Source organism: Dromiciops gliroides, chromosome 3 (genome assembly GCF_019393635.1).
Source record: "Dromiciops gliroides isolate mDroGli1 chromosome 3, mDroGli1.pri, whole genome shotgun sequence".
Classification (NCBI taxonomy): Eukaryota; Metazoa; Chordata; class Mammalia; order Microbiotheria; family Microbiotheriidae; genus Dromiciops; species Dromiciops gliroides.
Window position 1 is genome coordinate 609447976 of NC_057863.1, and position 13510 is coordinate 609461485.

At 45.5% G+C, this 13510-nt stretch overlaps 1 protein-coding gene across 1 annotated transcript; it reads right to left on the bottom strand.

Moving 5' to 3' along the window:
* Positions 1-2131: 2131 nt before the first annotated feature.
* On the bottom strand, positions 2132-13168 carry LOC122751181 (tissue alpha-L-fucosidase-like). Its single transcript, XM_043998144.1, has 8 exons — positions 12764-13168; positions 10536-10670; positions 8229-8366; positions 7331-7436; positions 6105-6305; positions 4901-5109; positions 3684-3783; positions 2132-2528 (listed from the first exon to the last, which is right to left on the bottom strand). Exons 1-8 carry the CDS (start codon positions 13108-13110, stop codon positions 2391-2393), a joined length of 1374 nt encoding a protein of 457 aa, XP_043854079.1. The 5' UTR covers positions 13111-13168; the 3' UTR covers positions 2132-2390.
* Positions 13169-13510: the final 342 nt, after the last annotated feature.

Below are 13510 nucleotides of genomic sequence, written 5' to 3' on the forward strand. Positions count from 1 at the left end.
TTTCCTGCTCCTGACTTCCTGCTCAGGACTCTGACTCAGCTCCCCTTCTATCCCTGGGGACTAGACTGCTTCCACCCCCAGTGCCACTGTAGCCATGTTTGTCTGGTCAGCCCCTGCCCCAGCGAGAGCAGAAGCTGCTCTTTTCTTATGTACTCCCTTCCAAATGATCATTCCCACTTCTGACACCAATTGTAATGGCTGGACTCAGGGGTTCACAAGCAAAGAACACACACACACACACACACACACACACACATACGTATACACTCAATTAAAAATGAAAGTAACAGGGGTGGCTAGGTGGCACAGTGGATAAAGCACTGGCCCTGGATTCAGGATGACCTGAGTTCAAATCCGGCCTCAGACACTTGACACCTACTAGCTGTGTGACTCTGGACAAGTCACTTAAACCTCATTGCCCCACAAAAAAAACAAACAAAAATGAAAGTAAATTCTTTGAAAGTGATTGTGAGGGAGGCTAGGTGGCACAGTGGATAAAGCACTGGCCCTGGATTCAGGAGGACCTGAGTTCAAATCCGGCCTCAGACACTTGACACCTACTAGCTGTGTGACCCTGGGCAAGTCACTTAACCCTCATTGCCCCGCAAAAAAAAAAAAAAAGTACCGTGATTGTGATTAGGAGATCGTTTCTAGGCCAAAGGAAACCAGCAGTCATTAAGGCATTATAGAACAACTAAATTAACAGGGGAAGATGTTTATCATCCAGGGGCACCAAGGTAGCAGAGTATATAGAGCACTGGGAATGGAGGAAGAAAGATTTGGGTTTTGTTTCTTTTCCTTCCTTTCTATTCCTCAGAGCTTGGCATAATGCCTGGTAAACAGAAGGCTGTTAATAAACGCTATTTGATTTGATTAACTAATGGAAGATAAGGTGCAACAGTGAGAAGACCTGAGTTGTGGTGTCTTTGGCTGCTCAGTGTGTGAACCTGGCCAAGTTATTGATGCTCAAAGAAATAACAGAATTGGAGATAATCTCTCAACTCCCTTGTCCCTCTGTGTTTTAGAGACACTGTATAACCCTGTGGGATACATTTGTGTAAAATGAAATATTACCGTTTGTCAAGCAGGTGTAGGCCCCAAGAATTTCCAAGCTGGGAGGGACCTTGGAGTTCCTCCACTCCAAGTCTACCATTCCTCAGAGCAGATTGAGGCCTAGAGAGGGGAAGGAATTCAAGGGCACATGATGTTCTGTGGACCTCAGACCACCTTTTGTCAGCTAGGCAGGGCAGGGCGATTTGGAGTGGCAGGCAGATGTGAACCCTTATCAGTTGTGTGACGTTGGAGAAAGCAGTTGGAAGGCTAAGTTCCCCTGTACCATGTCCCTGCAAAAGCTGGATGAGCTCTAGTTCTGCTGAGTCCCTTCTAAGTCTGCAGTTCTCGAACTTCTTCACTGAGCCTGTTTCCTCACCTTTAAAATGGGGACATTAACAAATGTCTTCACAGAGTTGATGGGGAGACATTGTTCTGCACACTCCAAAGCACAGGCTTGGCAATAATCACCACCAGAACCTGAGAGGTTCATGTGCCTTTGTGTGAAGCCATGGAGTCAGCATCAGAGGAAGGCATACTAGTGCTTTTTTTGGGGGGTGTGGTGCAATGGGGGTTAAGTGACTTGCCCAGAGTCACACAGCTAGTAAGTGTCAAGTGTCGGAGGTCAGATTTGAACTCAGGTCCTCCTGAATCCAGGGCCAGTGCTTTATCCACTGTGCCACCTAGCTGCCCCCAAACTGGTGCTCTTTTTGTCTGGGACTCTTCCTACTATATGATCACTTAAGGAGTTTTCCCCAAGTAGAGGCATTCCAATTTTTATGCCCACTTTCTGGAAGGCAGTGAGCTGCCTCGCCCAAGGCTCCCAGGTGAGTTAGTGGCAGAGGCAGCACTAGGACCCCATTACTTCTGCCTCCCAATCCTGACTTTATTATTCCATGTCGGGGACACACTGAAGATCTCTTGCACCATGTGATTTCTGAAAGGGCAGGCAGGGGCTGCCCAGCAGAATGGGCAGCACAACATCCTTTTTAAACAGATGACACCTTTTCATAGATTTCATTCATAATAGAGGCACAGGACAGAAACAAGAAATTGGGTAACTTGTTCTTTAATTGCACATTTTGAAAAGGAATTGAATAGCAAGTGACATGGTACCTTTCAGATTAGAATGCAAACAAAAGTAAATCCTCCCTTCCCATTCTCCTCACCACCTTAAGGAAGCAGGAATCCCTCTAGGTTTGTTCCAGGGGGAACTAGAACATTCTTCTTTGGGTTAAGGAAAGATGCAGTCAGTTTATTGCAATGTTCCTGTCTTCGAAGCAAAAATCAAAATTTGCAGAGTCACAGACATTGATGTTGTACCCTTGGGACACAGGGCCTCAGTACACTCCCTGTAGTTTGAGGGTCCAGAATTTCATGTTTGCAATAGCTGGAGATAATGGAGGCAGGGTAATAATGAAACCATAAAGGGGATCCGCTGACCACACCAAGAAATCTGGGACTCCCAACATTGTCACCTAGGAAGAAATAAAGAACAATCTTTGAGAAGGTGCTATTTGTCTCCATTTTACAGATGAGGAAACTGAGGCTGAAAGAGGTTTCATGACTCCTTCAGAATCATAAAGCAAGTGTCCAAAACAGGATTCAAACTCTGGTATTTCTGGTTCTAAGACTGCTTCTCTATCCATAGTGATATAGAAAGGACAGACTTATTCCAGTTATTTTCTAGCCATGTGATCTCAGCCAAGTGAAGGGGACTCTTCTTGATCTTTTGTTTGCATGGAGGTAATAAATAATGCTTTCAATAGTTCATTTTACCATGACTTTGTAATGCCCCTTCCTCTCTGGGTAGGAAGAATGCTTTTTGGGGAAGTCAGCATTGATTTAATATCTTCAATTGTCTTCTTTGAGAATGTAAATTCCTTGAGGACACCCCCCATCCCCCACATCTTACCCTCCCAGAGAGCTATCTGTGATAATATTTTTTTTAAAGAATAAAGAGGATAGGGGAAGCTAGGTGGTACAGTGGATAGAGCACCAGCTATGGAGTCAGGAGGACCTGAGTTCAAATCTAGAGTCAGACACTTGACACTCACTAGCTAATGTCAAGTGTCTGAAGATGGATTTGAACTCAGGTCCTCCTGACTCCAAGGCCAGTGTTCTATCCACTGCAGTGACCTTGGACAAGTCACTTAACCCTCATTGCCCAACCAAAAACAGAGAAAAACATCAGATAAATCAAAAGACCAATCTGCCAAAGGAATTTGAGCCCTGCAAAGTGGGGGAAGGGGGAGGAAAGGTGATTTCTCATGTCTGGGAAAAGTTGTGGACAACACTTCCAGCATGGCTCCTATAAAATTCCTATAAAGTGCTGTAGGTGTATACATGGTGGAAGGGTTCCTCTCAAACCAGGGAACTAAGAATCATACTGGGAAATACAAGAAAAACCCAGGCAAGGGGTTCCAGAGCAGTGGTGTCAGCCTTAGATAGAAACACATCCCCGTGGGCTGCATACAGACTTAGAAAACCACAAATGAACGTGATCTATGTTGTAATTTTCACAGATCGTGGGCAGCTCCACGAGTGCGATATCCCTGCTTTGGAGGATTTTGACTTACATCATGTCTCCACAGTTTGGAGGAGTCTTTCTGATGATAATGTAGGCTACTTACCTTTGTGTTTTCTGTTGGCACCGGAGAGGTCAGATGTAGGTCTCCATCTTCTGGCCATGTCTTGAAGAAGACATACACAGCAGATTCCTTTGTGGTGTACCTGCAGAAGACAGTCACCACAGACTTATCCCAATGGAAGCCTTCACCATTAATGGAAATATTCATAAAGCACTTAACCTATCAGAGTCTGCTTGCATGGATAAGTCCATTATTTGGAGAGTCATGTACCTAGATAGTGAGCTGGAAATGGACCTCAGAGGCATTTTACAGACAAGAAAAGGGAGAACCAAGGAGTGGAAGGGATTCTACTCAAGGTCAAAAGCTTCAGATAGGATCCCATCCCAAGGGGGTCCTCTGATCCAAAAGCAGTGAGTTCTCTGTCCCCTGCATCACAATGATGAGTAGAGCTGTTATTTCACCAAATGTCATTTAAAAAGTGGGGGGAGTGGGGGCATAGGGGCAGGGGAGGCTGCAGAAAGTATGGCCAAAGATCCATGTTCATTAAAAGCATTTGTAGATTAACTGAGAAGGATAAACATATGTGAGACTGCAATAAAAAAATATGACTGGGAGTCAGAAGACTTGGGTCCAAGCCCCAGCAATGTCACTTCCTTTGTGACCTTGGGGGAGGGGGGGGGGAATCATTTCACTTGAGTCTGATTTCCTCATTTGAAAAGTGAAAGGGTAGAGAATAGCTCTAGAACAGGTCAAGGGGTCACAATTTCCTTTGACACAAAGTCTTGATGTTCTCTGATCCCTCACTGAGGGATGCCTGGAAGCTATGAAGGTCATGCCAGTTTTATTTGAGGGAACAAAGGGATTCTTTCAGCCCTCCTTTTCTGAATTGAGTTTTTAGAGTTAGTGACAAAGCTGAGCTTCAAAAACCCAGATCTCTCTTGGCTTCCAGTCTAATGTACTCTCTCCATATATCACCCTGTCAAGCCACTTTTGCCCATTATCTTTAAGGTAGGGCTGTCACTCACCTAGAACAAATTCTATCAAGGCTTGCATTAGAGCAGGGGCTCTGCACCTGGGGTCCAGGTACCCCCCCAAGGACTGATTGCTTCTGAAGATTGCTGGGCTCAGGAGGGAAGGGATCACGGGGAGGCTGTGTTGGACATAAGGTATAACAAGCCATGTCTGGATACAAGAGAGATTCTCACCTGGGGTGGAACAATAGACCTAGTGACCCCCAAATGCAGAGGGAGGCAACTTACCAGACAGTGATGTTGTTGTTCTCAGTGGTGGTGATGTTCTCCATTTGCACCCTCCATGGCCTTGAAGCATAGATCCCCTCCCCATTGATTTTCAGCCAGCTCCCCACAAAACGGAGCCTTTCTTCAAAGATGGGGGAAATAATTCCATCTTTTGTTGGCCCAACATTGAGCAGATAGTTGCCTCCAAGGGCCACGACATGAACTAAATCCTGGAAAGAAGAGAAACAGTAAAGTGGTTCACCTATTAACAGTGATGCCAGAAACACGGTTCAGAAACTCAGGAATGTTAATAATAACAACCAGGGCCAGTAGGTGACAAAATGGATAAAACTCCAGCCCTGGATTCAGGAGGACCTCAAGTCAAATCTGGCCTCAGACACATGACACTAGCTGTGTGACCCTGGGCAAGTCACTTAACCCTCACAGCCTCGCCAAAAAAAAAAAAAATATATATATATATATAATAACAATCACCTCAAGGAAGCACATTAGGCTTCTATATGCCAAGTACTGTGATAGGCACTGGCAATACAAGAAGGAAAAATAGTGGCTTCTAGGTGGTTCATTGGATAGACACAGGGCCTTGGCTTCAGGAGGACCCCAGTTCAAATTTGTCCTCAAGACAGTTATTAGCTTTGTGATCCTTGGCAAGTGACTTAACCCTGATTGCCAAGGCCCACACCACACCACCCCAAAGAAAAAGAATGACAATCCCTACTCAAAGGTAATTTCTATTACAAAGGGGAAGATATAAAATTAATACATACATCATATCTAACATAATATATACATTATAAATTAAAAATTAATGAATACAACGATAGAGTCATTTGGAAGGGAGGGCACAGGGGGTCAGAAAAGGCTCCATGGAGAAGATGGTGTCAGAGCTTAGAAGACTCTTAGAAGCCAGAATGTCAGAGCAGGAAGAGAATCCAGAATTTCTGAGTTGGGAAGACTCTTTGAACACAGAAGGTCACAAGAGGAAGGGACCTTAGAACTCACAATGTCAGAGGCTAGGTAGAAGATTATTTCAAGACAGAGTCTGAGCTAGTCCATTCTCCTAATGGCACAGCTGAGAAAACATATCTAAGGAACAGATTGTGTAGCTAAGACCTGAACCCTAGTCTCCTGATTCCTGCCATCTTCCCACTACATCCTCCCTCTCCCACCTTGTTCAGGAGATCAAAGCCAAAGAAGGTCTTACCGAAAGGATTTGTATATCAGTCCGAACCTGTCTGCTCTCCATTGTTCGCCGATATCCCCAGGAGTATTTGTCAAGGGTGGTGCACATCTCCCACTTGCGTTTTGGGAGAGTATCTGGCCTGTACCTATCATGGCAGGTAAGGTAGCCCCCATGATTACAAGGATTGCCCATACCCCATCGATCATTAACCACAATTTTATCCTAAAAGATGAAACAGAACTGAGTCACCAGGGATGAAGCCACATGGATTCCTTTGTCTATAGCTATAAAGGCAAATTGACTGGGTTTTCTTGGCTGACTGCAATTCAAGAATGTATTCTGCTGAGCAAGGGTAAGCAAGCACTATTTATTCCTTCCCTGTTCCTCATATGACAGGGAAGCACAGCCCTGTCCCATGTTGTGGTGCCCAGACTTGGACATGATCTTCGAGGTGAGGTCTGCAGAGGACCAAACAGTGGGCACATCACCTCCCTATTCCTGGAAACTCAGGCCTCTTCATGCAGCTCAAGACCCCATTGGTTGTTTTTTTCTCCCTTACATCACATTGCTGACTTGTGTGAATCCTACAGTCCACTGAAATGCCCAGGTCCTTCTCAGAACAACTGTCTGTTCATCCCCCCTCTCCCTCCATCTTACACTAGTGAAGATGACAGTTTGTACCCAAGTGAAAAATCTTGTTAGAATCAGCCCAGTGCTCTAGCCTTATCAAGATCCTTCTGGATCTGGTCATCTGGTCATGTCAGTTATCCTCCCTCCTTTTCTCCTAAACATGTCAGGACCCATGCTATGTATGGATCCTATTTACTACCTTGTATTATAGGTGTGTGCATGGGGTTTATTTCCCCTACTAGACTGTCTTATCAATACTGAGTGCATAAAGCAGGCACTGCATAAAACATCACTGGCAGACATGAAATGAAATATACATTACTAATCCATGGCACATTCAGTGACCCTTCCCCAGACCCAAAGGGGTCTTCTCACCTAAGACTCCATGCTAGGAACAATTCTTTTCACCATCTGCCAAGGACAACATGAATGTACAGGAACTTGAATTTCTTACTCTTCCCCCAGTGCCACAAAATCCCCCCCAGCAGCATGCTATATGTGTCCTGCATTCTTGGAAAGCTTCCTTATTTCCTTCTTTTCTCTCCTGACCAATCATGGAGGGGAAGGAAGGATATGCATCTCCTACTGCCACAACCAGGCATTCACCAGTCACCTACCTTAACAGGGCTGTCATTGTACAGCCAGGCCAGGAACTCAGTGGCATTCCAGTAAGTGTCAGGGGCTTCCCATTCTCCATCAGACCAGATCAGGTCAGGCTTGTACCTGAAAGACACATGGAAGGGTCACCTGCTGGAGGAGTCTTTCCAATCTAGAGCAGCATAGGGGTCTGGGTGACCTAGCAGTGGGGCAGTGGTCAAGAGACCCAGGGTTTAGGCCCAGCTCTAGCACTTATGAAGAGCCATGTAACCTCAGACAAGGAATTTCACTGTGTGAGTCTTCTCACCCTCATCTGTAACACTGGGACTAGACTCTCCTTGCCTCACAGGGCTGAAAGCATGGATGGCAAGTATTTTGTAGAGGGGCAGCATGGAGCAGTGGTCAGAGAGCTACCTCAGAGGCAAGTCCTGCCCCTAGACCATACTGGCTCTGTGGGCCTGGTAAGCTGCTTCATCTGAGTGCCCTCAGACACTCTCTAAGAAGATGCTGACTGCCTTGGAAAGTAAGCTCTTCCCTGGGAGATCCTTATAACCAAGGAAATGATGTACTTGGCAAGAAAAGAAGAGGGGGCTGTGAAACGATAGGATGCTAGTTCCTGAACCCATCCCCAGGGCAGCATTAGCTGGCCTACTCTAGCCCTTCATGGCATAGAAATTATTGTTCTCTTGGAGGTCTAGGAAGACCTTGACCTTATCCTTTAGTAAGGCTGTACCCAGAGCTGGGTGGAAGGACTATCCCTACCTAGGAAGATATTTTTGAAGCAACCAAAACAACTGCCTGCACCTCCCATTTCTCTAGCCCATTAGGGTTTAAAACCACAGGAGATGAGACGAGTAGTATAAATTCAACAACCCAGTTTTACCGAGGGTGAAAACTGAAGGTCAGAGAGGTTCTTACCTGTTCACAAGATCATGGAGTTCTGGCAGGGCCTTGGCCTTGACAAAATTCTGGGTTGTGAAGTTGTTTTCCTTGTCAGATATATAGAAGGGATGAAACCACTCCATGAGTGAGTGGTACAGTCCAAAATGAATATTCCTAAAAGGATGAAGCAGAAAACAATTATCTCAGGAGGAGGCTACTTTAGAAACACAAATAATAGTAAGAATTTCACATATGCTTTATGTAGTGTAAAGCTGACAAATGGGGATTAGAATCCAAAACAAATTTCACTTTGTAGTGGGAAGATGTTCATGTTAATGAGTTTCATCAGCAAGAAATAGTTATTCTAGGATTTACTTCAAGGACTGCCTTGAATTACAAAGGAGATCAGGTCATCATGTGTCCTGTCCCAGGGATAAGCAAGTGGATGGGCCAGGTGCTCTCCTGCTTTGTTCTTAAAAGGCAAGAGAGAGGAAGGCCCCAGTGCACTGAGCGGACACCCAGGTGCAAAGGTCAGCTGCAGGAGTTGCTGAGATCTGCAGCATTGGAGGGATGCCATTTGGGAATACTGTCGGAGGTATAAGCACCCTACACTATGGAGATGGATAGTAAATTGGGACATTTCTTTTCCAACCTATACAAACACCTGTGCCTCCTTCCTCAGGCCTGTAACCCCTCACTCTCATCCCAGGCTTTCCTTTCTCCCCAGCTAGCTCCCTCCCCTTAGTGCTTTCTAGACTTTAAGAAAATTCTTCTATTCCTTCATTTACAAATGACTTCCAATATGACAGGTAAGATAGGGTCTCTACTCTAGAGAATCTTCTGTAAATAGTTCCTGCCCTCCATTAGTTTAAATATAAATAGCTCAGATATTTGCTCCCACCTCCTACCTCCCACCCCCCACACTCCCTTTCTGGGGTATCCAAAAGGTCAAAACTATTTTCATTAATGTTGAGGTGTTTTAATTTCTAAAAGTAACTATGGATCTATATATTTCACATCAACAAAAACTCCAGGGGCTCCCCAATGATTTTTAAGATGGAAATGGGTCCTGAGACCAACAGGTCAACAGGTTTGAAAACCACTGATGTATCATACTCAGATGTTAAGTTCAGAATTTCTTTTTTTTTTTCTTTTTAAATTTTTTTTGCTGGGCAATGAGGGTTAAGTGATTTGCCCAGGGTCACACAGCTAGTAAGTGTCAAGTGTCTGAGGCCAGATTTGAACTCAGGTCCTCCTGAATCCAGGGCCAGTGCTTTATCCACTACACCACCTAGCTGCCCCCTAAGTTGGGAATTTCTAATGCTGTGTGTGGGTAGCAATTACTGAAACTCAGAAGGAAAACTTCAGCACTTGGATTCACTTACTCCACCCTCCTCAACTCAAATTCTAATTTTTCTTTAGCTCAGGATCAAGGGTTTGTCTATGTGAAGTGTCCTGGTTTGAGTGGGTATATTGGGGCAAAACCTAGTGAGTAAAAAATGAATGGAGGGGCATGTGATAGACAACTACCCAATCAGAATCATGGAACTGGAATGCCAGAAAGGATTCTTCAGCACCAGCTAGTCCAACTCATCCAGGAAAAGACTCCCCCCCAAAGAACTATGGAGTCTGAATGCAGATTGAAGCATACTACTTTCACTTTTGTTGTTGCTTTTGTTATTGTTCTTGTTTATTCTCTTGCATTTTTCCCCTTTTGTTCTGATTCTTCTCTCACAACATGACTAATGTGGAAATACGTTTAACGTGCTTGTAATGTATAACCTATATCAAATTTCTTGCTGGCTTCAGGAGGAGGGTGGGAGAAAAATTTGCAACTCAAAAAAATATCTTTACATGTAATTGGGGAAATTTTAAAAATAAAATTAAAGCTCAAAAGGAAGGAAGAAAGAAAGAAGGAAAGAAAGACAAAAAGAAAGAAGAGACTGCCCACCATAATACAGCCAACAAGGTCATCTAGCCTCTGCTAGATTTTTGCTGCCTCATCACACTGCTGATGCACAGTGAGCTGTTCCAGGTCTTTTTCAGAACTATTGACTGTGCCTCTGAATTACTTCCCTAGCAACAGAGAAGCCCCTAGGCTGACAGATCCTGTGTCCCATTTTGGACAGTTCTATTCACCAGCCAATTGCCACTTGTAACTTGGTCGTCCTTGGCTTTGGACAAACTGCTAAATCTCAAGCAGGACCAAGGACAGGACAATGCTCAGTGACAGTGAGGTCACTCTGAAGATTATCCCTAGTTACTTGGGAAGGCAGAAGGGGTAGGTAAGCTGAGGAAATTTGCAAAGGCAGTGAAGTGCTGACAAACAACAAACACACTCACTTCTCTCGGAGGGCAGGTCCCAATTCACCCACCAGATCCCGGTGGGGTCCAACATCCATAGAATTCCAGTTCCAAGATGTATTGCTGGGCCAGAGTGTATAGCCTTCATGATGCTTGCTGGTCAGGACCACATACCTGTGGAAATCAAAGCCATGTTGTGAATGCTTTCTTCCAGCTCCAATTCTTTTGCATTTACTCCTCTGTGTACATACATCCTGCCTCAGGGAAAGGCAAGCTCCTTAAGGGTAGGGGCTGTGGCATTTTGGCCTTTGAATGCCCAAGGCCTGGCATACAAATGCTTATTGGAGTAAATTAAATCTGCAAAAAAGGAAGAGGTCATCAGAAAAAATAAAATAATCAACTGCTGGTTTTCTGGCCTTAGGAAGTTTAAAAACACCATTCTGAGATGGGGACTACAGGCTCCACCAGGTTTGCCAAGGGGTCCAGGGCACGAAAAGGGTGAAGAACCCCCTTTCCTACACCCATGTGAGAACAGCAATAGCTGATGCTTACAAAATGCATGCAAACCTTGCAAAGCTGTGTACATGCATTTTCTCATTAGAGCCCCACAGCAACCCTGGGAGGTGAGGGCTCTCAGGGCTCTCAGATCTTATCCCATTTATCCAAATCCATGCTCCTGCAGAAATCATCTCAGATTGACAGCCTGGACAAAAGACCAAAAGAAGAAACCAAAAATATCTAAATATCTAAAATATCTAAATATCACAAGCTTCCATTATGTTAGTTTCTAGGTCACAAAACTGGTCAGTTTCCCCAGGTGGTCACTGAAGTCACTAACTGGTCTGGGGAATGTTAGGGAGCTCACTCACTGTTTTGGGATCCCCAGAGTGATTTTACTCAGTCTCAGGAGGAGCTGCCTGAATTGCACATTACTTCTCTATAACTGCATCTCTAGGACTGAAGGCAGCCCAGCACCTACTAGGAGTTGAATACATGCTTGTTAATCCAAGGCAACAAAGCATTTAAGTGTCCTCATTGCTGATATAAGAGCAGAGATACAAGTAAGGAGCTTACAACTCCATCAGTGACACAATATTCAAACACCTGCATACCAAATAGGAATATGGAGATTTCTAATGGACCTCAGAGGCCATGTGGAAACTGAAATCCAGGGAGGAAATTAAATGACTTGGCCAAGTGATGCAGGTCAAGTCAAACCTATTTTTTACAGATGAAAAAAGTGAGACAAAAAAAAGTGAATCTCAAGGAGGTCCATTGAATTGATGACCTACTATGTGTCAGGCACTGGTCTGGCCACTGTGGATACACATGCAATCAGTAAAACAATCCCTACTCCCAAGGACAGGACATTGCATGCTAACTCATAATAAGCCCTTTCCCTCTCAATGCTTCTTGTTCCCAGGGGATTGTTGTCATCACGGAGACTATGTCATGACTTGCAGTGAATTGGATTGAAGTGAGGGAGGGCTGGACAAGGTCATCCACCCCACTCTCTCCTCCAGAGCCATCTGGGTCCAGCGACAAGATTTTCTAGATCAGGACAACTGGAGATGGTCCCCTCCAGGGGATTCAAAAGTAATGGATAGATTCTTAGACTTGGGATTCAGAAAATCGTTAGATTCAAATCTAGTTACTGTGTGATTCTGGTTGAGTCTGTCAATAAACAGTTATTAAGGGGCAGCTAGGTGGCGCAGTGGATAGAGCACCAACCCTGGAGTCAGGAGGACCTGAGTTCAAATTCTGCCTCAAGACATTTAATACTAGCTGTGTGACCCTGAGCAAGTCACTTAACCACAATTGCCTCACCAAAACCAAAAATAAAATAAAATAAAACAAATAAACAGTTATTAAGTGCCTACTATGTGAGAGACATTGTTCCAAGTGTTGGGGATTCAAAGTGGGGAAGTTACTTAAACTACCTAAGCCTACTTCCTCATTTGTAAAAGGGGCATAAAAATAGGGTAAGAGTGGGGAAATGTATAAAGAGATCTTAGCCACATGATAGGAGTACAGACAGAAGCCAGGGGTGGGACTGGATTTAAAGCCTGATCAGGCGCTCCCTGCCCTAACTCACTCTACCCTTCCCAGTAACTCCCGGTGGGAGACAGTACAGCTTAGTGGAACAGACCAGACAAGTACTGGGTTTGAATTCGGCCAACCTGGGCCTAAGCTCCCCGCCCGCACCTTCCAGAGATCTGTTTCCCCATCCGCATCTTGGGATCGGGCTGGCCCCGCTCTGGTCTCACCTGGCTCCGGAAGCCTCGAAGATTTCCGCCCACTTTTTGGGGTTGTAGAACTTAGCCCCAAACTGGGGTCCGAAGTCGGCGTAGGAGAAGCCAGGCGGGTAGTTCTGGCGCATATAAGTAGTATACTCTACGTCTTTTTCGGTCTCCCAGAAATACCAGAACCACTCGCTCCAGGCCGGCACTGCGTAAACGCCCCAGTGCACGAACACGCCGAACTTGGCCTCGTCATACCAGGTGGGCAGCGGCCGCGAGTCCAGGCTCTCCCAGTCCGGGGTGTAGCGATCCGCCAGGGCTGAGGCGCCCAGCAGCAGCAGGGTCAGCAGTCCCAGCTGGACAGCTCCCGCCATGGCTGGGTTCAAGTCTCCACTGCTACAGGTGAGTCCCAGGTAGCCTCTTATGGATGCACGGGGGACGCCCTGCCCCCGATCTCGGGCTCCACCTCCTCTCCCCAAGATTGGCCAAAGAAGGAAAGCTCGGGAATCTGCTTGGACCCGGGAGGGGAGCCTGGGGGAAGGCTCTGGGTATAAAGATAACAGTGAGAATGGTAACAATGGGACTGCGCTGTGGAATCAAAATCCCAGGTCACTGAGTTTGGATTCTGTCTGGGACTCTCGCTAGCCGAGTGGCCCCTTTAGGTAAACTATGCAACCTTTCCCTTGGTTTCCTCATTCTAAGAGAGGTTGTCTCCTCTTAGATAGATGGCTCCTGTCCTTGACGTGTTTGGGGAGCGATTGTCATCATCTTCTG